This window comes from Plodia interpunctella, chromosome 3 (genome assembly GCF_027563975.2).
Source record: "Plodia interpunctella isolate USDA-ARS_2022_Savannah chromosome 3, ilPloInte3.2, whole genome shotgun sequence".
NCBI lineage: Eukaryota > Metazoa > Arthropoda > Insecta > Lepidoptera > Pyralidae > Plodia > Plodia interpunctella.
In genome coordinates, this window is record NC_071296.1 from 7,424,912 (window position 1) to 7,451,337 (window position 26,426).

A 26,426-nucleotide genomic window follows, 5' to 3' on the forward strand; every position below is an offset into this window, starting at 1 on the left:
ATTATTAGATGGAACAACGAAGTACATACTTCGCGTGGCAATAAGTAGCCTCGACGGCTTTAATGCTCGCCGCGAAGCTCAGTCCGCTTAAATATTTCAATGAACCCCAGCCTTTATTTACTTGCACGGAAGCCAAAAGTCGATACCGATATCTCGATCAATATATGTAGTTTAAAGGCATTTGACATGGCCCGACGAGTGTCAGCAATACTCACTACAAACGGTGCAGGCGATCTCGTCACTGTTGTCTCCGCAGCCATCGCGGCCCGAGCACGCCACCGCGGTGCTCCGACACCGGCCGTTCCCGCACCGCAACGGGCAGAAGTCTGCCGCTCGCCATCTGGACAAACAAACATGATGAAAATGCACAATAACCGAATTATGAGGACTTTGTGGGCATTAGCTGGTCGTATACTATCAGCAAACAGCAACTTTGGTAGATTCGACATACTGGAAAAATCTCTTGCCACTAGACGCGGTAAGTACCTAGTCGCAAAAATCATGTCCGGCGAGTTGAATAAAATCTGACGCCAGTTAGCAAATAATACACACGAAAAGAAGAAGAACTGGAAAAAAGTTCGGCCTCGCATAAAAGTGTATCGCCCACCCCATCTGGGTACATAAAAAATATCAACATTGCTACTTTGTAGTACTAAAAATGGTTACATAGAGTGCAGGCCAAATATTTGGCTAAAGTGTAGGTTGCACGTGTGCCGGTTACGAAATGTTTGTACCTTACATTAGATTTATTATGCTTTGTATGACATCGTGAGAATAGTAAAGGGACTTTTAAATTTACATATAGAAATGAGAACAAGTATCTACTTAGGTAGTCTCCGTTACTTGAGTTAATTTTAATCCGAAAATTTTAAGACCCCCATTTGTTATCTAATTGGCATCTCTGAAAAAGCCTGTACCTGCACTATGGAAAGCGTCAATAGACTTAGTTTTAAGTAAATTTTTTACAAGCTTTTATAGTGACGTCCTAAAAAAATTAGAATTAGAATTTATACCTTGACTGTTCATTGCAGAGGTGTGGCGGCTCGTCCGACCCGTCCTTGCAGGACACGATGGCGTTGCAGAACTCAAACTCGGGCAAGCACTCGCCAGAGTTGCATCTGAACGTGTGTCTTGGACATCTGGAAATTAAAACACGTGGATTACAATGTGTAACTCACGGTATTGGACTGTACAAAGTGTCATAAGTTCACGCGAAGATGAGAGAGAGAGTAATTATCAAAAAGAAAGTCCCTACCCTCTGCGCCTGGTCGTCTGGCAGTTCCTCTCGTCCTCCCCTCCCGGACACTGCAAGGTGCCGTCACACCTCGCCGCTCGAGACACGCACATAGACCCTGGTCCTCCGCAGCGGAACGCATGCATTGGACACCGCTCACCAGTGCCATCTGAAGAAAGCATAAATAAATATATTACGAGCATATAATAGTCAGGCATATAATTCGGGCCAACTTGAGCTATAAAACAGCAGCTCTACCGCTAGCTTTTCTGATAATTTTGATAGGAGGCAAGATTTACTTAGCAAACGCAGCATCACAAATTCTAAAACTTTGACCAATCGTTCGATGCTCTTCAACAGATAGTATAATTTATTGATTTGCGTGAAATTACAGCATCATTCAAATAGAAAGATTAAATAATAGAATAGCCACAACCAGACCCGATCACGGTTGAAATTAAGAGAAAGCAAAGAGAAAAAGAAACAGGTGCAATGAAAGGAATCAGTGCATGGACAGTACCGACCTTTACTACCTTGACATTTCTCATCGGAGCCGTCGGGGCAGTCTTTGCGGCCGTCACAGACAAAGTACCAACTGATGCACGTGCCCGTCGATCGACACTGGAAAATAGATTAGAAGTTGATATAATTCGTCGAAAAATCAATATCTGAAGATGCTCAGTGACTTAAGGAACTTCGTCCAAACGAAGTAACTATCACAATAATATCTTTAATGTTAGTGAATCGAAGTAGGTACCAGGAACTATCATATAAGTGGCAATAGGCTTTTATCGTGATTGTAAGACATATAAAGTGTACTGCGGTAATTTAAAATTTTGTAAATAATAATAATGAGTCCATCAACTGTCTAGAATATCAAGTGTTTGATTGAATTATGAAGCTTTTTTATTTGTTCAACAATTATTTCAGATCATTAAGATAACTGGATACAGGTGCAATGCGAAATGAAATAGCGAAAAAACCTGAAGAATTTTTCGTATTAATAATATTTCAAGATAACTTACTATAAAATACCGTAATTAGAAGTAGCTACTAAATATATAATCTATAAATTTTATACATTCTAAAAACTAATTCCATAATACTAAAAATAACCTGGAAGGTTCCTGGTAAGCAGCCCCTGTTCCTGGCCGAGCAGGCAGATGTGGAATTAGTGCGGTATGCGCAGTCGCATCGCTTGTTGAGACATCGGGTGTGAGGGTCCACTGACTGGCACTGAGAGTCGGTCACGCACACCATACCGAGGGAAGCCGGACCAAGGTCCGTTACGGGAATGTCGGTGCGAATACGATGCTTTTCTGAAATTAAAAATACTTATTTATAGGTACAATTTCTTCTTCATAGTCGTATTCCTCATGGCTGGGAGTTGTGGACACTATTAAGAGTACCAGAGACCTAGTACAAAATAATATTAATTTAGGTACCTTTAAGTGAAGATTTCTTTTGATGTCCCGTTTTATATGGTTTGCTCTGATCCTTTGTTCCAGACTTTTTATTATTTTTCTTGTCAACTGTAGGTTGAGTTACCACTCTGTATACTGGTTGATCGTTTGCGTGTAAGTTAGCTGTTAGATCATCAACACTTATAAGTATATCATTTGGTTCTCCATCTTTTCTATTTGCTACAGGTAGACGTTTTCCAGGCTCCACAGTAGGTACCTTCATCACAGCCTGCATCAACGGACTGTCTTCTTGTGTGCTAAGTTCATTTTTGTTTGTAAACATTGGAAGTTTGCTTGGTTGTAGTCCGTCTTCATCAATAATTGTAAGTGGTGAGCCATATAGATCTTTCGAATCCTGGTTAATAGTTACTGGGGATTTGTTATTAACTTTGTACTGTATTGATGAAATAGTTCCGGGCATCGTATCCATGGTTTCTTGTTCAGCAACAACAGCTTCAGTGGGCATTTTTTGGGTTATACATCTGTCACCGGTTTGTTGGAAATAGGTGTTACAGGCGCATCGTCCAAAGAGATTAGGAATGACAAATTCGCAATGGCTTTCTTTTTCCCACAAGCGACAATGTTCGTTGCTGTAACACACGTGACCAGGCGGAGCCGCTGAAACAAACAGTTACATACACTGTAGTGAAACATTATGTGACATTTCAACTGCCAATGTTATTATAATTAAAGCAACTGCTTCTGGTAAACTACCAATTGAAAGTAAATTAACCGTAGTAACCGACATATCTTGACCTCAAGGCTCGAAATGCACCACGACCGACAATTTTCTTGAACGAAGCGTACCATCACATGCTCTAATAGCTCAGCAAAGGCTGGTACTGTTTCTGTCTGAAGTCAAGTGTGTCGTTAGAATATGACATGCATTCTTGTGTTATCGAAAAATGCTAATAATATCTATTGTTCGTATGTGTAAACAGGTAAACGATTTCCCATGTCCATTAAAGATGACTAATGAGGTCAGTTTGATATTGTTGAGAACGCATCGCAAATGGTAATTTGATTAGCTATTATATGTTAATCGGATACCGTATAGCACGTCACGCGATCTTCATTTTTTTCTATATCCGACCTTAATCCTCGTGATAATAGTTGCATTAGGTATTTTTTGTGCTAAAAGTTTCTTACTCGAATATATTAAAATAAATCACGTGGGTGTTAAAAAAAAATCAAGCTTTATGATATTTACAAACGGTATTATATTTACCTATGCGCCGTACAATGTATGCCTCCAAAGTTTGTACAATTGTATGTGCTAAAAATTATTTTTATTGAAATGCCACGAAATAAAATAAACTGCGTGAACCGTGTTAAATACTCATATGTACCTACCTACTAATGAATTGACGGTTACGCAGTTGCAGTATTATATGCTAAGCAGAAGTGCACGTCGCTATGAACTTTATTTACCTAGAGAGACAAAGTGAATGGAATTGCTGTGGTGAAGTTCTATTGAAGACAATTACCTCAGTTTTCTCACACAGCGCATCTTATTTATCGCGAAAAAGCTACTTATTAAAACTTGATGTACTTAAATAGGGAAAATGCACGTATATAGCTTCTGTTCTTTACACATGTTTCTCATCAAGAAGCCAAAACCGGAGAGAATAAAAAGCATTACCTCAATGCTGAGTTAGGTGTAAATAAAATAATACTTTCAAATAGGTTTTAAAAACGCGACGTACCTAAAAAGTTCGGTATTCATAAATGAGAAATGGAAAACGTACCTGTATATATATATTTATTTCATTAGTTCAATGAAAAATCCGCAGGCAGCATTTACTTCTAAGAACATAGATGAAATTTTACTTATTTTAGATTAAATTATTTTGATCGCCACTATTTTTGACGCTTCTTAGTAAAGTAAGATCGGTTAATACCCCTGCAGCGGGCAATTAAAAATAAATGGGTACTTATTTATTTTTAAAAAAAATTGTTAAATATCTGCCTCAAGCTCAAGTAAGTATTTAGTTATATATTACGGTTAAACCCCAAAGTGTAGCAACTTCTACGCTTAGGTCTAGCCGGGTAAACCTAAGTGTTGCCACACTTCGGGGTTTAGCTGTAACATATATGTAGGTAGGAAATGCAATTTTAGTAGGTAAAGTGCGTGTACCGTTATTGACATCTTCGTTGTTTAATAGATAAATATTACACATTACACGCACTTCGCCGCTTGATTTATAGTTAGCGGCACTCTATTACAATTCATAAACAACGACACAAACAAACGAAATGCATAAAATAATATGTGCAATTACGGAATAACGGCCGGCAACGCATAGAGACTGACATGACACGCTACATATAGTTCCATACAATACAGCGTTACTGATACACACACGTTCATTTCATACTGTATACGTAGTAGGTATTTTCATGTCTGATACTTGTTGATAAACGTGACGACGTATAGTAATAATAAGTTCTTACAAAGTAAAAGTAAATAAGAGTAAGATGAAAAAAGAGATTGGTTGCTAAGTTTGCCATAGGGGAGTACTTTTTATTCCGATATTCCCATGAAATCGATGCGCCGGGATCATCATCATCAACAGCTTAAACGTAGTACCACCAGTAACGTTGTTCTACTAATATTATAAATGCGAAAGTTTGTGAGGATGTACTTGACCGATTTTTATGAAATTTGGTACACGGGTAGAACTTTGAATAACATAGAGGGTACTTTTAATCCCCGGTATCGATTGTGGTGAAAACGGTTGTTATGGATTAAAAGGTTAAGTAGCTACAGATAAAATAACACTATAATATAAACTACCTCTATAAAATAAACTGTAAAACTCACGTGACAAACAAGTGTGTTTCCTGAATTGCAGATGGCCATCGGTGCAGCGACAGACTCCGTCCAGACAGGCGCTGTATGCCACTTTCAGTGTGCATTGCTCTGAAACTATGCACTCTGATCCCAGAAGTGTTGCTGAAACAACATATTTACTGTTACTCTTTGAAAAAAAAAATTGCTTTGGAGTAATAGTATTTTTTATAAAATGGATACTAAATTAGTACATTTTTTATGCTACATCACGATGAATTAAAATTTTATTAGATTATTAATCAGCCTTTTAGACATATTTATAATGTACATCGATAACAACCTACATCCCTATGTTCTATTCAAGGTTATATTGCTATTCTACCCGAGTACTTTACTAATTAATGTGCGAAATCGAGTACCTAACCTAACCTAACAAATATCTCCAAAGTCTCACAAATAGGTACTATCCAAATTTGCAAATTTACAACAAATATTAGTAGGAAGTAATTGGGAAGGATAAAGTAAAATAGATGACCCAATGGAATCTTCAGTGTACTACTGGTACCTACTTTCGCGGATTTTTTTAATACGCGACGTGACAGCCTCTTATTTGGAACGGATCGACCGTTAAATTCAAGCAACTAAACTGAAGGTGGAAGGAAAGCAAAGTTCATGACCTTAGGCGTGGACTGGACCCCTACTTATGGATTTGGTTCAGTGTACCACTCGCACGGGTGTGGCCGGCAATTTGCATCCAATAGTTCTCTGGCATTTTATGCACGCTGTTCACAATAACTGTAAGTACACATAACAGCATACACATTACCCTACATGAACTTCTATCGCGTGGTAATATGCACTAAATTGCAATTATTTGTACTGTTTATCATTCTGACGGTGATCGTATCAGCCCTACTTGGACTTGAATGGATGCAAAAACTCGTAGCGAACAATAGTTCGTAAATTGGAGAACTGTTCCAGTTTTATGTTCAATTGATGTTTATTAAGTTTAAATCACTTAATCTGTATCTTCTGTCTGTGTCGAAAGTAGCATATATTTTCTGCTAATCAAAAGTACAACAGAATAATTTCTATTGTCTTACGTTCAATTGGCAGTGAATGTACCTAACTTGAAATTGGTTTTCCTTCGCTGGATAAATTACTGTATTATTCTCGCACACAAGATACCTAATGAAAACGTTAAAATTAATTTTAACGTTAGACACTAGATTGATCATGATTTCGATTACATTTACACACTCAGATGTTAATCGTAATTTTGAAAGATAATGAAAATATGAATAGTTATTTATTAGTACTTAGACGATTGGTAAGTGACAATAAGTGCGTAATACTTTTAAATTACCTAATCGATTCTTGTTGCCCGCCCTGTCAATGCTACTTGAAGAGCCTATCACATTTTTTATATTCGAGCCAAATGAAAAGGCGCCATTTTACTGCTTATTAAATGATGTCGTTTTTGTAGAAAATTATAGGCGGCCGGTATTTTGTAACTATTCAATTTAGTAGCGGATTCGCGAGTGGCTTCCTCGACATTAACTTAAACGCTAACACTCACTAAATCACAGTTAATGACGGCTTAATCATCGTCGCCGATTGTTTCGTTTGCTTGCACCTCGGTGAATGTTTGAAATGCCGGACATGAAAAAAGAACGCGCGCTCTCAGGCCTTTATTACGTTTAATTAATGAATAGATAATCTATCATAATATCAACTATAGTGGTTTTACATATTAGTTAAAAATATCATGTTTCAATCATCAAATCAAATGGACCATCTCCTTCTCAAAAAGAAGTCAACACACGACACTAACTCTGAACTAACTGAACATAATTACAGACACGAAAAAATATCTGTCAGTTACATCTATGCGTTATCTCAGTTAGCTATCTGAATCTGACACAATGATCTCAAAACGGACACTATAAAGGTGATCACTTGCGTTTATTAGATTTGGCACGGAACCGACAGCCGTGAAAGAGGCGATATGATATGCGTGACTCGATGATTTGGCTTCAATGGGTATAATCTCTCCACACAGAGTCAAGGTCGATTTGATTCACCGGATCCAAGATTTGGGTCATTAGTAAGTCGAATTGTGTCACTTATAACTCGCGGCAACATAGGTATAGGTCATACTATAGAAACATAAGATTCTTGTACTTATAAGAAATAGTCTGTAACAAGTGGGTCACTCGACTTTCTTATCATGAATTTTTACGGAAGTCCAGGAAATACGAGAATGAAGAGAATTGTTAACCGCGAAGAAAGTACAAGGTTTAATAGGAAATGAGATGAGAAGTGAGTGGACAATGACAAAGTCTGGGAAAGTAATCTCATAATCAAAACACAATGTAGGTACGATATTGTTGTTGTTATTGAACGTGACATAATAAAGAATAGAAATATTCAAAATTAAGAGAAAGTGCACAATATAATATCTTAGAGTTAAGTAGTTTTGCGAGGAGATCAAAGTTGTTTTTGTTATAAAATTTAGGAAAGCGCTGAGACATGTTTGTACAAAAGCAGCATATGACGTGTTGTATGGTTTTCTCTCGCTTGTTACTTTTACTACAATGAATAAAAACAATAAAGTTTTGTAGATACCACTGACAAAATTCAGCGAAAGGCATAGGTTAGAAATAATAAGAAACGTACTAATTTAAGCCAACTTACCTACATCTTACCTCATTTCTCATACTCGGACTCTCCTCGTTCGGCAAAAAAAAAAACTAATAGAAATTGCTTCCCAAAGATGGGAAGTGGATTTTAAAAATAGAACTGAATTTGGCCTAGCACCCTTGATAACAAAAAAAGAAGAAAATAAGTGGATTAGCGGATCTGTGATGCTGTGTGTTCCATATTTAATTTTTTTAAAAGCTATTCGGCCATGGATTTCTTCGATGAAATTAAAAATCTCGATTTAAAATCAATAAAAAAATTTAGTAAAGCCACGATTTTACTTTCCTTTTGAAAATAAAAGTTTCCAGTAATTATTGGCACTGCTGAAAGTCATCAATTCCAACTCGGATATTGCCGCACTTAGGCCTCCAAATACTTCGAATTTATTAAATTCGAGCCTTGTCTAATAATCTAGTGGATGCAATGTACCTAGTTACAACTATTGTAACTGGAGAAAATATTTGAAGATCCAACGCAAATCGGTCATTAGTGTTCAAGTGGCATGAATAAAAAGTTCTCATTGGGTGTTTTGCAATGAGTGGAGGTTATTGTCTATTTTGCGTATCTGGGTTAATGGATGTTGGTATTTACTTACAACGGAAAAATATTCATGCTTTCTTAAACTTATGGGAAGCGTTAAATCTTCTAGTTGTTTTAATCGTAGTCAATTTGGACGCATAAAATTATTCTTCATTTACTGAGAGTACAAGTGTATAGTACATAGGTAGTTTATATTTATTGCAATTGATGGAACCTATACGTAAAATAATTTCAGATTCAGTCTGTGAAGGATTTGTCCCTAAAATATTGCGTGAAGCATACCTACTTAGACTTAGGTAGTTCTATATTTAAGCATCCTTATGTATAATTAATGAGGTAGTAGTATAAGGGTTTATATTATACTACCTTATTAGGATCATGTATGTCGTATTTTTCGTATAATGAAGCTACTATTACAATGAAACAAACCGTCTGGTTTGAGTGGTCTTGCTGTCTAGCAAGACCACTTTTATTAGTGACGTGTCAATTTTTTCTTAAAACGAATATTACAAAGACAATCTTGTTTGTATTTTTTTCATTCAATTTGGGAAAGATAATACTTATAATTATGACATAGCTATATGCTGTATTATTTTTGTCTTCAGCCACATCCGGAATATCGTAAAAATGTAGCAGTGCTTTTAACATTGATTGTACCTATGTCATAAAATTTTATGGCAGATACATTTGTGACGACCACCTTTTTGAAAATCTTTGGATTGAAAAATCTTTTTTTTCGCCGTTATAAGTGAACTTTGATGTCTCCGACAGACCTAACGGACCCTAGTTCATTGGCAACTCCGGCTAGAATTGAATAAGCCTATCCATTCCATATCCCTTTACATGCAAGGATAGCGGGACCAATTTACAACGGGGGAACCGGACGGTATGCAATAACTCATTCAACGCCGCGAATTATTATGCAAAGAATCGACAAATATGTCATCAGAGTAGTAAGTATATTTTTCTTATACATATATATTTTTTCATTTGTTGATAGTGTTTTCTCGTATTCATGTTTTATCTTTGAACCATGCGTCGTTCGTCATCGACTGTCTCCCTATTCGGGTATATTAGATTTTATACAAATGACGTCTTCGAAGAGAGTTGCCGACACGCTATTCTCGCGGCAGCGACTAGTGACGAATAATCAAAAACATCAGACCAGTTTTCCTGATAACGATATTCTTCACCGAAAACAGGTAGGTCAGATGGACCCATAGTAACAAGACGTAAGTCAAGCACCTAGTTGGCTCAGACAATGTAAATAGCACAGCCAACCGACTTATTTGGTTCGTCATACAGTGGTTTATCAAACACCTCCATACTAATCAATTTTGAAATTCGAATGGAACGTTAGGAGCTCATAGACAGGACGTTGTCGCTGTAGATACTCGCGGCTGTGTCGTCCACATAAAGGGCGTTGGACTACTGTGTGAATAACAGTGAAGAACATGGAGACATAATGTACTGGCCTAGTTATATATAGGTCAGTAAGTATATTAAGTCTCGATGCAATAAACTAATATTGCACGTTCTATCGCAGAAACTTCATTGCGGCCGAAGCTTGAGGCGCGGTCGCTCTCGTAATCGTCAACAAGTTTATTTAAATTGGTTCCACAAATAAAGCTCGACATTTGCAATGTACCGACACCGACACATCGACTACAGAATTATATTTCTATGGCCGCAACAAAGATATATATCCAGATCCTATTCTGTTACTTCGTTTTTAATCTTTTGCTAAAAATGTTGATTTTTTTTAATGATATACGTGATGCGTGAGGCGGGAAAAAACATACAGACAAAAATTTTAAAAAAATGATACTATTAGGTAGGTCCATAAAGACCCCATAAATATATATTTTTAGTATCTTCCATGTACAGACATAGCCCACTTACAGTTTTATTATATGTATAGATAGATATGTCACATAATGTCACATTCGAGGCAATTTACAAGAATTGCCTCGAATGAGACACCGTAATTCACAAAACCGGGTCAAACTTATAGTAGTTAGTATCATTAAATGAAATATTTATATGTAGCTACATAGCACATCGTTCAAGTAAGTTTACGAGTTCTGGTTGCAAGTTATACGGACGTCAGATGTGGTCAAAGTGGCCAAGTAGCGGGTCTCTCGATACTAGGTACTATGAAATCCTGCCTGACTAGCACTATGTGTGTTATTGGTATCCGAGGTGGCTCCTTAGTCGTACTGTGACAAATTGCTGATACATTTGTATGGTTAGGTTCTCTTAAGCTTTTTTGTATTCCGCGAGACTGTAGATAGCAATCCATATAAGTTGTATAGGAATGAAAAAAGTTTAACAAAATTAGTTTAACGAACACAATAATTGTTTACAAAATTGTGAATATTTCACAAACGACTTAACCGATTTTGTTCTCCCATGAACTTAAAAATTCTATTGACAGACCCTACATACATTATAAATTTCATCACAATCAGACCAACGACAAAAGTTATAGTGTTACAAACATACAAAAAAATGTATCCCAAGTTGATTTGTAGACCTTGCTCGCTTCGCTCGCTCGGACAATTAATTTTTGATTTGTCACATTTATAGAGGATTTAAATTTTTAAGAGCGTCCATTACCCAAAGTACAGACTAAAATGTACTTACATTGCAGGTAGATATTGTGAACCCATAGAATCTTCTAGAGAATACCTAAGTATAAAACTGAATTGTATAGTTTTAGAATCCTTCGCAAACAAGCAGAATAATATACACTGGTAAAAGAACCGTTTTATCAACCCATCCGTGGTCCACGACCCACTTCCTCCATTTGGTCGGGTAACTTCTACTAAGCCACAGAATCGGTCATGGAAAGTGATACAAGCGTGGGATTGTGGGACGCTCCAAAAACTATAACTGATAAGACCATACACTGAGAACAGAAGTTCTCATAAAGTATCTGCTAAAATGCCAAAGTCATTTAAGGTAATTTAATGACATGTGATTTCGAGTAAATGTAGGTAAATGTTAATCATAAAAAAGATAAAGCGTATTCTTTAGCAAAAGTATGTTTTGTCTCGTTGTGTCAATGCTAAATTTAGTAAAGTGCAATAATAACATAACAGGCTTTATATTTTTATGAATAACAGGGTATAAATATAATCAAATTATCATACTAAATTAGGATCAATATTATTGAATAAAGCCAAAGTGTGGTGCTTGTGGTGGTTGGAAGCAAATGGCTGAAGGGAGAGAGTCATGACAAAACCTTTGCTCAGCACTTCAGCAGTGGGACACTTATAAAGTCTATAAAACAATAATAGGAAACATTACCTATTATATTAAATTAAGAAGCTAATTTCATCACACATCGTCGGATTCATAAGGACGTAAACGATTACAATTCTACACTACAATATTGTGTCTTGGTTGTAAAAGTTCCTAAAAGTCTTCAGATCCTCTGAGTAGAGAACTAAATGTTGACATCACATGACGCCGCGTGCTTTGAAATGCGGAAAGTAAGTAAAGTTTGCAGTTCCATCGAGAGTAAAGATTGTGTGTTCTTTAGTCGGTAGAGTTGTATACAAACTAAAAAAATACGATTATGATAGTGTTGCTATAGGTAATATGTTTAGTAACAAGGAGAACTAAGGAATTGAATCGCTTAAAAATATTTTATCAGAATTTGTCACAGAAGTAGATAGGAGACATAATTATACAGGAAGGTAGGTATATGAAGTTGCCATAGAAACGCATTCTTATCTGCTCATTAACATTCAATTCGCAGCTAATCAGCATTCATCAAGTATTGCATATTAATCGATTTTACGGTGCAGTATATTAAGTGTAATAATTTAGCTGTACTTTAATTATGTGATTTACAATAGATAAATAAGTACGTATATGCACGCATGGGTCACCAATCCATACAAAAAAGCGTATGCCTACGCGCATGCACGTCGGCTTGCACTTTTACTGCATTTTAAGAAACTTTGTCGAGTTATAGTTATATATATAAATAATAACTGCTTGGTACGCAGATTGAGTCAACCTCAATGTTACTTCGATGCTTATTTTATTAAGATGCAATGTTTTATAAACTAACTAGCTTTTGCCCGCGGCTTCGCCCGCGTGAATTTCATAGAAAAATCTCAGTAATTTTTTTATCGCGTATTTACTCTTCCTACAGGACCCTCCTCATTTTCCGGGATGAAATATCTATAAGACGTTAAACCCGGGATTCTGAGGCATTTTTGATTCATAATTAGTTTTTCAATTATCCTACGGGAACCTGACCATTTACCGGGATGAAATGTATCTAAGATGTTATCCCGGTATATACCAAATTTCAAACAAATCGGTCCAGTAGATTTCGAGTGATGCGCGTTCAGACAGACAGACAAAAATTTCCAAAACTATATTTTCGTCATCTATATCAGTAGCTAAGTATATTCCATGAAGAATTAAAAAAATATATCCAATGTACCTACAAATTCGGCCTTTCTTCAATTTTATTATATGTATTGATGATGATGTAGATCCAAGACCCAGGTAAATGAGAAAAAGATTATTTTTCATCTTCAACTGACCGGGAATCGCATCGCATGATGACACAATTAAAAACTCTAAATATATATACACAAAATATACCTATATAACTAGATCTTATTCTCATTGCCATTGCTACAATTTAGTATTTACTATTTTTGCGAATTTTTTGTCATGTCACTCCCGTCCCATAACTATCCAGAATCACAAATCGGGAGCGCATTCTTTTAATGTAATTTTATAAATGACATGAGCAGTGAAAGCTATCCAAGTAAAGTTCATCTGTCTGAACATAATGCGCACTTATTCCATACACCTTTCATAACATACAATGGACCTAAAAGGCGATGACGTACACTTTTGAACCAAACTGTTTTGATTGTTGTTTGCCTCAATTATTGGAAAGCGAAATCTGATTTCGGTTAAATTCGGGTACCTAATGATAACCGTTGGAGATTCTAGCGAAAGTAATTTGCTAGTGACCGCAGCTTCATATAAGGACTATTAAGTAAGTACCATACTGGAAATGATCAGTTAAACCGCGGTTGGAACGACGATTACTTAAATGGATCTGTTGATAGCAAAAATAACAATTTCAACATATATTTAGAACGGAAAATTGAAAGTATCTTCTTCTCTTTTGTTTTTTATGCGGCTGGCAGTGTTGTGGTGAAGTCCGTGACTTATTAGTATAGGGCGCTATTTTCTCAATTGCGCACTATAATTCTTCCCGTCATTTTCCAATAATTAATACATTATTAGCCATAACATTAGCATCCGCTGGTACAATATAACCAAAATCAGTTTAAATTTTTTGATGACGAGGGTCTGAGATTATTATCTTTAGATTATTGATTATTATCTTTAGATATACTTAATTGTAAGTAGGTACCTAAACATGTCTGCATTTGTCACGGCGACTTTGTATTATCGAACCTTTAAATAGGATGAGTGGTTTGTTTTGAATCTAATAAATCCTAATATATTTAAGTTGTTATTATATAACAGACAACCAATCCAGACCACAGGTACTGCTGGTTCCACACTATCGGCAAACTTTGGACATAGGTAAAATAACGTAAACGGTAAAAAAACGATCACAACATAAAATACGAAATGTAAGTTAATTCGCATTGATATCTGTCTGAGTTCGCTGATAAGTGTGTATTAATATAGGCTTATATAGCAAACAGCTTCTAATAATACTTACATTCTATACACGTGGTGTTGTCAACCTGTGCGTAGTACGGCTCGCACCTGCACACGCCCTTTTGGCACAGTGACTTGGCCACGCCGCACTCTGAGTTCGACCTGCACTGTGACCCGAGGGAGTCACTTGCACCTTGCACTTTCTGTGAACAACATGTTATCGTTATTTCGTCAGCGAGGCCAAGGATAATTAGTTAAGCATTTGATAAACTTGTCGATTTATAAATAGACGAACCGCGCCCTCTGGGGCGAAGTTCAGATCTCTTTAAATTCCTTACACCATTAAACATTATAAAAAGACGGATTTTTGAACGGTTTTTAACAATAGATAGTGTGAAAGTCCTGAAGAAGGTTTAAGTGTATATTTTTTTACGTTTTTACCCGAGGTTAGCCGGGACGGGCAGCTAGATTATAATTGTAATATTGTATGTAATGCTAAATACATATATATACCTAAAACAATCCACCATAAGGTCCATACGTTATGTGGCATTTGTGTGCATTTATTCGGATAAGTTAGTATACCATAGTATTCGACAAATTGTTTTTCGAAAACTACTTAAGTACAAAGTTTTCAAAATATAAAATGAGTATTTTTTTTTGAGTACATTAAAATCTGTGTTATACGATACGTCGACTATGTGGCTCTTACTGCCACGTTCAAAGAGATTTACTCCAACAATGTTTTAATGTTTTTTCATGTTATATTTCTGGATATTCTACCTGTTTCACCAGGACAAAGATCTTGTAGAAACACGATGACCTTCAATGGTCGCGATAATCTTTAAAACTGGTATGAGTACAGAATCGAGAGACATGCGATCCATAATTTGGTATAACAATTTTTTGAATATTTTTTTTTCCTTGGTAGTTGTAGAAAAAAAATCAAACTGAATCGAATAGTATTCGTGAATACTACAAAAATTTGACTAAAGTCGGTGATAAAAAAATATAATTTCCCTATCTAATACAAGTCATATGCAAGTAGAGAAATCATACAAGTAGAGAAATTATTTTTAATCAATGTAATAATTCTGTTAACTTTATTGATATTACTTTATTATATAAAGAAAATAATACAGAAAAATCAACTGCGGACTTATCTCTAAGAATATTTATCTTTCATTCAAGCGGCAGAAAAAATAATAATTTATAGGTAATCTTCTTTTTTATTTTCCACGTGTAAGTACACAAACCGTTAAAAAAATAAAAGCAGGAATGATCTCCAGAGATCATTCTTGCTTTTATTTGTTTAAAATTCCCTGATGTAGATTAAAAATATTCAGATATTTCTAACCTAAATCAGGTAACCTTACAGCAATTTGCATCCATTTCACAGTTAGGTCATACTTGAAAATGGCTCTGACGACGTTTAACATTGTCTTCGCTTATATAAGGATGTCCGCACAACCCACGCGGTGATACATCATCCAGATATCTAATAATTACAATTCTTGTACAAACTACAAAATGTTGATCTACTTTAATTTAATTAAAATCTTATTCAGCAAAGTCTTGATATCAATTGTCAAATTTTCTGAATATGCAGAATTTGCAACATTATTCATGTTATGTACATATAAACCTTCCTCTTGACTCATTATAACTATTTAAACAACCCGCATCAAAATCCGTTGCGTACCTAGTTTTAAAGATCTAAGCACACATAGGGACACAGACAGAGCAAATCGACTGTGAGATGATGATGATACTTGAATAAATAAAATAAGGAAAATTATGAACATGACTATACTTAAATATCCATCTCATGCCAATTCTCATAATACAAGTGTACAAACTATAAATAAAACAAGAGAAACAAATATATTCTCCCCTGATCCAGTTGCCTCGGTCCCTGTAGGTAATGCTACAGGCCACTGCTGTATCGCTTCATATCGACCGAAATTAAAATTTTACGACATGCTTCGGATTCGTTGCTATAACTTATTCAAACTCCGGAACATGAAATTATACAGGAAGGAAGAAGGGGTCCAGGGTCCCTCCATACCTACATGAACTTTGATAAATAATTCAGAAAAAAAAATAAAAAGATCATTTTATTACAGTCATCTGGTTGTGTTCAAATAGCCTCAATAAAAAATCCATTGAAAAATTTATATTATATTTCAAGAAAATATTCCGCTTATACAAATATTTATATAACCTATCGCCGATTGACTGTATGAGATCCTTACATGGGATAAGTCCGTCGTTGTACAATGTATCTTTCTTGTATTAGTTTTGATAAATGTGATTATTTTCGTGCAATAAAGTTATTACAAACAAACAATATTTGTTTGATGCAAGAATATGACTTCACCACCTAATTTAATAATAAATTTTATCAAAGCTATTGTTTGAAATATCGTATCTCATATTATGGTCACACATTGTCATTTCTCATTCAAACACTTTTTCTATACCCTTCCAAATGTAGACACTACTTTCTCGTTTGAGCTCAATTGTTAGGATTCAAACGAATGATTTATATAAGAAAAGTCCGTTACCAAACCTATCTCTGGATTGCGGTGTGGTCTCGATTGCAAGTAATGTTAACAATTATGTGCCAAATCGAGTGTAATGTGGCTTATTGTAGTCGGACTATAACAAAGTAAAGAAAAAACAGAAGTAACACGCTTAACGAACGATGTCATGCAGTGTCATAACTCATAGTTATTTCAAATTTAATTAACATCTTTAATTTTGAATTCTAGATTTAAACTGTAGCTTCTTCTGTAAGTATATATTAAATTTGAAGTGACACACCAGTGGAATTAATAGAAAAAAAAGTATTTTAGAAAAATATTTAACAACGCAATATATCGAACAGGAAATACTTAAAAGTACCTATATTGGTCTTACAATCAAGACGGTATAGATCTAAGTGGAAAGAGGAAAATTAATAATTAGGTACGGTCTTAAAGATGCACATGGATCTTCAATTCATTCACGTTATACTATATGAATATATGACGCTTTTACTCCCTTTTATTGTGTCTTGCCTACAGTTTCCATTACTTTTTCAGCCGCAACTGGTGCTTGGGAACCGTGACTTGTGACTAATAGACTCAGACCAACGTTAGAACAAGCGCACGTGCGTGGATCTATAGATGCATTCGGTGCTTTTTACAAATAGAGCTACCCATGTTATGATTCTGTGTTGTCTATATTCGACAGAGGCGCGCAAATGACCATCGCACGCGTTCTCATCAATTTCCCGGTAAATCACTGACCAGGGTTCAATTCCGAGGATCGTGCAGCTTGTTATATGGAACTTCGATTTTATTGCATTGCCAAGTAAGTACAGAAGCTCGTTTATGTTCTACATATATTTTACGTGTTTCTATTTTGAAATCATACTTATGTTTTTGTTGATAGGATTTTTAAGTCATTTACAATTTCCATATAAACTGGCGGTGATTTTATACGTACAATTTGCTATAGGTCAGTACAGTATTATTATATCATACACCTTCTAAATAGGTATATAAGGTATAATGTCTAGTCACACAAAAAGTTAAAGACATTGAAATGCGAGGTGAGAACACGACGTTAACAATCGGGTGAAAATACTTTCATTCCTTCAACAATTATGATTGGTTTTTATTTGATCGCTCCAAACACGCAGCCTCTTATTTCTCTAAGCACACCTCAATCAACATACGAATTCTGCACAGACTGTTCATTACCATACATGTAATAAGCGTTTCGTGATGACACAACTGACAATAATTATGGAGTCGCTGTAGATGAAGATGTTATCTTAAAAGCAAATGAAATGTGAATTTTCCTATTAGCTTATGCACGAGAGCGTAAAATGAATGGCGCTTAGCTTCTATGTGTTTGTTTGCATAAGTACGTCTACACCTGTGGTCTACACAATTACGCATGTTGTCTGTATTTTAGACATGTAAGTTCCTATATATATCTCTCGGCTCTTTAACTTTTTTTTACTTGATTGGCCGATTTTTCGCCTCTTTATATTGGCCACTATTCCGAAGACGTCGATTTGTTGGAAATGAATTTTATCCATGGATAGAAACTTGGCGTATATTATGCAATTTGAATGAATGAATATACGTCCTCGCTTCTACTGTTTTTGTCAAGTTATGTAGATATCGTTACTCAGGGAATGCGACATGCCAAGAATATAAGCAGGATAAGTATCAGTTACAATACCTGCACAAGTTTATTTATGCAACACATTAGACGAAGATTACGCGCAAAGAATGCAAATATTCAATCCGTGGCTTCGGAGTGAGTGATGACGAAACGTGTTTGTTATTAATCACGTTTTTTGTATACTTTCTAGGACATGTATTTCCTTGAAGGTAATGATAGGCACGGAAAAAATGCGGAATGCAGTGAATGAACATTTCTGTTGCGCAACCGCTTGTGAAATGTACTTTATACACACTTCATACCTATATTGTGAATTTAAAAAAAACAATTTCAATTATTAATAAATAAATATAAATAAATAAATAAATAAATATATTAGGACAAATCACACAGATTGAGCTAGCCCCAAAGTAAGTTCGAGACTCAACGATACTATATTTTATAACAAATACATATATAGATAAACATCCAAGACCCGGGCCAATCAGAAAAAGATCATTTTCCATCATGACCCGACCGGGGATCGAACCCGGGACCTCTCGGTTCAGTGGCAAGAACCTTACCACTGCGCCACCGAGGTCGTCGAGTTTTATTTTCCAAAAAAGAGTTTTTATGAGATGTAACACAAAATAAATTGTTATATCTTTATAGCTACGATTGGTTATATTTTAGTACCTATCATAATAATTTTATTTAAAAATTTGAAACATAGTTTTGAAATAAATTTGCTTTTGCCCTCTTCTTAACCGCATGGAGTTCCCTCGGGAACTACCCTTACCGGTATAATAGTTACCTTACGTTAAGTTAGAGATTACCGTAAGTTAGAGATGAAAAACTTTGTTACCTTTTGGTAACAAACAAATTCACATGCACTGGTATTCAGCAGAGTCGGCGAATAAGTACTGCAAATAACCACGCGTGGTTATTCCGTAAAATACTAGTCAAAACCTAGGTTGAGTTTTCATTAAATATTGCGTTTAACCACAATCTATTCTGATGGAAGTTATTAGTAAATACATACCTATACATACATATACCTAAACAGGACTGAAGACAATACCAAGACAAGGAATCGTAAAAAGCGAAAATAAAAATGAAAAATTCCTAACAACCGAGAGCTATGCTTAGATACTTACTACTTGTAAGAGTGAGTCAGTAAGCGATTTTTAAAGAATGGCATCTGAAGGGAATACTTCACTTCTAAAAACAATGTAAACTTTTATGTCCCTTGGAGAACAATGGAAAACCGCAAGAACACTTTGTTCTCCGAAGTTCCCATTTGTTATGGGGCCTACAGATATCGATAAATATGTGAGTGGGATCAAACATGCTGTAACAATAGATACATACATGTATGAAACATTTTATTGTAGAATGTTAAAACTCTTGACGCCAAAGTATAAATTTTGAAGCAAAACAATAATTTATTAAAAATAAAATAAATCGAAAAATTATGCATACCCTCTTCTATGCTTAAATCACCTCACTGATAAATTAAAAGTACATAATTAAAACAGATAGTAGGTAATTAAGTATGTCGAAACGTGTACCTACTTGTGTATGTATTGTATCGTAAGTGTTAAACAAGTTTTACTACATAGCTTGTTTTATCTAATTTATCTTAATTAAGACTTTATCACATTTGTAGAGGCTGTTATTATTTTGAAAAGCTCTATGTGGAGAACTTAAGTGTACCTACGCTTTCTTGCTTCTGTTTGCAGCATCTGGTATTTATCTCACACATTGCTTTCCTTTTATGCCGAACTAATATTTATATGCAGAAGCTATTTAAAGTAATAAATATATATGCTCATGCAAGAAAAAATATAAAATTACATTGGAGCGGTTATAACATTTATAATATTATCAAAAAGTTTTAAATACTAGTTGTCGAGGTTTTAAATACTAGTTGGGAGGGGAAAAAGTTGTCTGTTTATTATTGCTACAATCGACATTTTTGTCTCAATTCATTTACATAAAAGGTGGACAAACGACCTGATGTTTTCGTTATAAGATTAAATAAATTAGATATTAATCTCTCCGCAACTATAAAACTAGTTTGTAACTGTTTTTGCAACATTTTACATTTGTATAGCATCTATAAATTTACGCCAAATATTTAGCAGTTCACACATTATATTTAGACATAAAGATAGATTATACACGTGGATATACATTATACACGTGGAAGCCTTAACCAAAGTGGCTGTGGCTGTGGAACCAAAGAAATGTTTAACATGAGAAAAAAAAAACAAATTTCTGTGCATGTACATAAATTGAATTTTTAAATATCTGTGGGCATGTAACTATATGTGTTTATTTCATAGATTATTTCATACAGCATTGTATGACAATTGCGAACCATTCCCGTCATTAACGCTTAGAAATTCCGCTTAGGAATCTCGTAGTAATGTAACTCAAAACTGAGCTCTATTTCTGAGCAATAGGCTATTGTTTATGGAATTCCATAAATATTCCACCGCGGAAGCGAACGCTAACTTCGTGAGTTATTACGGAATAGTTTTAATAAAGGTAATGACGGGAAATATTAATGTACATATATATGAAATACCTGGAGAGAATACAAGAAGTTACTACAAATTAACTGGTCTACAAAGTAACTATCAAATCCACAATCTGATTTCGATCTAATTATTTTTTTATTGGCTGATCATAACAATTTGTCTATGGGAGGAGATCTTTCAGAAGAACAAGTTTGTCCAGTTTAGTCTAACTTGATTTCGAGGAGGTTTTTCTTGCATATCACTTGGATCCGGATTTCAGGGGTCAAGAGATCTTTGCGACGCATTTTGCGACATTAGATAGAGGTTGGTATTGTTTTTTAGATGCTTTAAGAGATACTGCTTCAAAACATAGGGATGTTGGAACAGATTTAAAAAAATACTTAATTTATTTAGTTAAATATTATTGTTATTTGGTTAAATTTACTACTTTCATGCATATACTCAGCGCAGTGATAACAAGTAATATATAAATATACTAAAGTAAAATAATAATATGTTAAGTTTTAGTGTCAATTTATTATATATTACATTATTTTATTACAGTTACACGTTATCAGAATGTAACATCACCTATCTCTTGTTTGGTAAATAAGAAAGAAAACAACTATAGCTTAACTGACAACCCTATACCAGCTTCTTGCACTTTAGTAGGTATACCATGCGCAAGCGCAGCTCTTAGCCACTTCCCATGCGCGGGTGAACCCGCGGTGGTCGTTGACCGCACGCGTCCTCATCATTGCGCGTACTCGGCTCACTGATGTGGATTAAAAAGTCCCTTTAGTAGTGCACATCTTCAGAATTTGGCTATTAAATAACTCGTCAAATACATTTCGGGGCACGCGCTATTGATTCAGGGTGATAATAATAATTTTATTTTTAAATCGTTTTATATTTGAACAATTTTTCATGCGTCCTGTCACCATTATTTTTCAAATTGGGGGCACTTGACTGTGATAAAATTTAATTTTATAAAATAAATAATAATTAAGAATGGCCAAAGATAAACCACGCGTTAGCATAATCCCCGTAAACGAATTAGGTATTAGGTGTATGACCCAAAATCTGACGTCTAGCCAGATCATATCATGCTAGAAACGACCGGCCATATCACGATTTGGCCAATTATATGATCTGGCTACAACATTGCAACCCGACGACGCGAAGTCTTCACTCTTTGTGGAAATGTATGAGGATTTGTTATTATGAAAGAAAACGACTCTATTGTTTTGTATTCCTTGAAATTTAGAGTTATATCTCTACGGATTCTTATCACGGATATGGTCAATAGGTTTGCTATAAATTAAATTAGTTTCATACAAAATATTATTGATGTTGTCAGAGAAAAATATGTTATCTGTTTCCTATAAATACAGTACTAAATAAATATAACGGAGCAGAATAATTTGAACTTACTATTCGACGCGTGCGAATTATCATAAACAAGAAAACATGCAATGCATCAGTATTATTTGCCTCCATGTTGCAGTCACTGGCTTGGAAAACAAACATTAAAATGTTCAATAAATTCATAAAAATAATAAAGCGTGCAGAGACCGTTGCAATTAGAAATAAAGTACAGATTATACAGCATTTTTTATAAATCTTACGTCGTATCAACCGACCTGTGAAACCGATTTTAATGTTTTTAGTTATAAAAAAGCTTAAAACATAAAAAGACAATTTTTTTCATCGCAATTAACACCACAAAAGTTGGTATGTTCGTTAATATCTCTTCTTATATACGTACGTATTTGTGTAGTAATTTTATGAAAATTCATGATACTTTTGTCACAAGATGAAAAGCTCAAAAAAGGCATGCAAATTCCGTAACAAACATGTAAAAAATAAATTAACACAAAAAATAATTTTATTATTTGTTAAATTAAACTGTGCCTTCTTGAACGCATTTTCACATCAAATTCAATTTATACTTATAATTTGTTTCTTAAAGCTACAAATTACTAGCACATCGGAACAGAGCGTATTGCTATAGTATAAATAATACAATATCAAACTGTTATTATGATAAAAAAGCATATAAGGTATCCGGGCCGGTGCAAGAAAAATTTACGTGTCGATTAAAGTCTGTGACATTATGACTTGTAATTATGAGTAGCGTGACCCCTTATCACAACCGTTATCATCGCGTTGTATCTCGAATTGATAAGTCCCAAATTGACATTTTGCACGCGTTCTTGCGGTCGTAAACCCACAGATAAACATATTTTAATAGTAACGACGACATCGACAGCGTATGTAGATTTCTAAATTATTTTGTCCAATAAATATCATATTTGTATATTTATACAAAAATAAAATAGTTTTTATAGCGCTACTTATTTACTTAGATGTTTATTAAGCTGTTTATAAATAGCTACGCTTGACAGGAAAAATATTACTCGATATTATTATCGAATTAGATACTTATTTATTAAACTTTTCCGTTTTCAAAAAAAAATTTTAGTAATTAATTGAGATCGGTGATTGAAAACTAACCCAATTGTGTCAATCATTTTTCATACTTTCATACGTCTATAAAAATCTGCGACTGAGTTAAGAAGCAATTAAAATTATCTCTATTAAGTAAATCACTTAATTACAAAAGAGTTCCCACATGGCTATCTCTGACCCCGGTTTGAACAGTTGGGAGTGATGTGAACCCTGCCTTTGTGTGTCAAAGTTGAACCGTTAAAATGGCGCAGTTACGGAGAAGTCCGATTCACGATTCCGCCAAACGCGACAATAGACAAGTTACACTTTATTAAACCGTTCGTCCAATACAGAGATTTTTATTCTGTGATGATGCAAAAAAGGCCGCAGTTTCGGTCTGTTCTAAGCTCTTTTGTGCAATTATAAAAGTCTTTCCTAAGTTGGCTGTGCATTTTCTAATTTCTTTTGAAATACATGTTTTATGATTTTTTTTGTAGTTATTAACACGAGATGTGTATTTTCTACTTTTTGTAACACTAGTGCTACTTTCCTCAATTCACTTTTCTCTAAAAGTATTTACTATTCTTAGAGCTGAAAACGAACTCAATATTAACAAATGTTACTCAAATTACATTTATTAGGCATATATTTTCATAAAATATTTTTTCCAACATATCTACATTTTCTACATGGTACGGTATTTTATTGAAAGCATTTCTAGGGATTTCTGTTCAATGTGTATAAAAAAATGAGCCTCAAATAAAATCGAATACCCAGTCCCTCCAATGGAAATATAACTGAAAATTTTCAATAGCATTACAATTTCTAAATATCCCTTTCAGAGAGCAATAAGAAAACATACAATGTTATTAGGCAAGAAATAGATTGAATATGATTTTATTGGTTGCAATCATGGTCTCAATCTCTAGGGGGCACGCACCCTCCCCCTCCCTGCACGACGTCTAGACTAGAGATCAACTTATTTGAAACATCGACAAATATACTTGTTAACAAGTTGCAAGAAAATATTGTTAGTTAACCTTCACTTCCCGCCCCGACCTCTCGAGATCACAATCAGGTATCTTTTTTTCGAGTTTTTAATTAACAAACTTTACCACAAACACTGTGTAAAACATCTACTTTCTCTTTAAAAGTACCTGCCGGTAGCTGATACTGTAGATCTATTAATTTACAATAGCGGAAATAAAAGTTATAAAAACCATTAACACAATGCCGATAAAAATGCGGTCTAACGAGTCTTGCTTAGTTGCAGCTTTCATTAGTCGAAAAATAAAGAAAAACAGGAGTATTTAATTAATAAATATGTACGTAGGTATGTATGTATATTATTGTACGAGAAACTTCGATTAAATTTATTTATTACTTACCTTGTACGTCGTGGAGCTGATGTAGGTAGGTACCTAAGTATGTCTATTTAATGAATAAGAAAGCTGATAAACCGTTAATCGAATTGCTAACTAATAAATACCGAAATAAGTTTTGCTGCTAATGAATACCGAAATAAGTTTTGTTGTACTAATCATTCAATAATTTAAATGAAACCAAATAAAATAATTTTAACATGTCCATTGCCCCTGTGGTTGGCAGTGGAGACGTAATCTTCTTCCCCCAAACGGACAACGATCTCGTGCGGAGTCTATAATTGGGTATTATAGTTAATACCTTCGGTGACCCTACCAGGGTCCTTGAATTTCGACCCCGAAGTAGCCCTCGGTAAAACTCTTCTTTAATATTATTTTACTTTAGTATTTTGGTCAACAGAAACTCATTCTGTAGGATTATGTTTGGTATAAATTTATTTTAAGTACAGTTAAAACGCTGACTGAAAACAGCGACAGGTATTATTTTCTTCATATACTTAAGTAGGTATCAATATAAGGTTAGTTCATTGTATATAGATTATAAGTAGGGGTAATTTCCAATCTACCTAGTAGAGAGATAATACTAAAATGCTGTAATCTAGAATTTATATGTTTAGATAGTAAGATTATTAAAACGGCTGTGAAAGTTGGTAATTTTAATAGATTTTCGAGTCTGGTTTGATTTCACTACAGTCTGTAACTTTCCAGGGGTAGAGATTTCAATTGCGATAGGTTTAATAAGCAACTAAACAAAACTGTAAAGTAGCAGGTAGGTGCGCAACCGACTTGCAGGTAAATACGTACTTGATATAAGTAGATAATAAGATCAGCAATTACGAATAATACCGATATTAAATTTCTCGGATAATGGCGATTATAAAGGATCTAATATTGACGTACATGTCCTACGTCGGACCCTTTATTATTATATTCTATTGCCGAGCCACGAGTATTTTCTGAGTACCCTCACTAATCTTATTCGGTTAAGTTCAGGATTTAAGCATTGGTTGGCTTAAAAAAACTTTATTGCTATTTTATTATAATTTACGATAGTTACAATTAAGTTCAGATCAATGAAAAAAATTGAGAAAAGGTTAAAGAAAATATATGATGAGACAACAGCATCTGATAAAAAATAATAGTACAGCATACGAGTAGGTATAAGGGCAGAACAAGGACGTACGCGATCTAAGAATGACAAATTCAGTCGAGTTTTAATCTGTGGGTTTAATTCCCATTTTTGTGGGGGCTATTGTGAAGATCCCGGACAAGTGGGACGCGTGTCCGAGTCAGGATTACAAATATTATAGAAAAGCTGTAATTCGGACAGTGATTTATTTAGCGGGGGTGGTGCCACCCTCCGAGGGTACCGGTCACAGGGCAGCATTGATTTCTGGATACGCGAGACAAGTTTGAGTTGTTGACGTCTAGTTCGATGGTTTGGACACACACTGCATGTTTGATTTGTATATTAATGGATATAAAAGTGTTTTGTTT

At 34.8% G+C, this 26,426-nt stretch overlaps 1 protein-coding gene across 2 annotated transcripts in view; it reads right to left on the reverse strand.

Moving 5' to 3' along the window:
- The window catches only part of ImpE1 (Ecdysone-inducible gene E1), a 38,633-nt gene that overhangs the window by 1,973 nt on the left and 10,234 nt on the right, over positions 1 to 26,426 (reverse strand). The window contains exons 2-9 of one of the 2 annotated variants that reach the window (XM_053769610.2): positions 14,472 to 14,613; positions 5,522 to 5,653; positions 2,680 to 3,315; positions 2,351 to 2,553; positions 1,768 to 1,855; positions 1,256 to 1,403; positions 1,014 to 1,139; positions 216 to 340 (exon numbers count right to left, since the gene is read on the reverse strand). In XM_053769610.2, the coding sequence (XP_053625585.1) occupies positions 216 to 340; positions 1,014 to 1,139; positions 1,256 to 1,403; positions 1,768 to 1,855; positions 2,351 to 2,553; positions 2,680 to 3,315; positions 5,522 to 5,653; positions 14,472 to 14,613 (1,600 nt within the window). Of the gene's footprint in view, positions 1 to 215; positions 341 to 1,013; positions 1,140 to 1,255; positions 1,404 to 1,758; positions 1,856 to 2,350; positions 2,554 to 2,679; positions 3,316 to 5,521; positions 5,654 to 14,471; positions 14,614 to 26,426 lie in introns of both variants that reach the window. The other variant, XM_053769609.2, reaches the window with a different exon arrangement.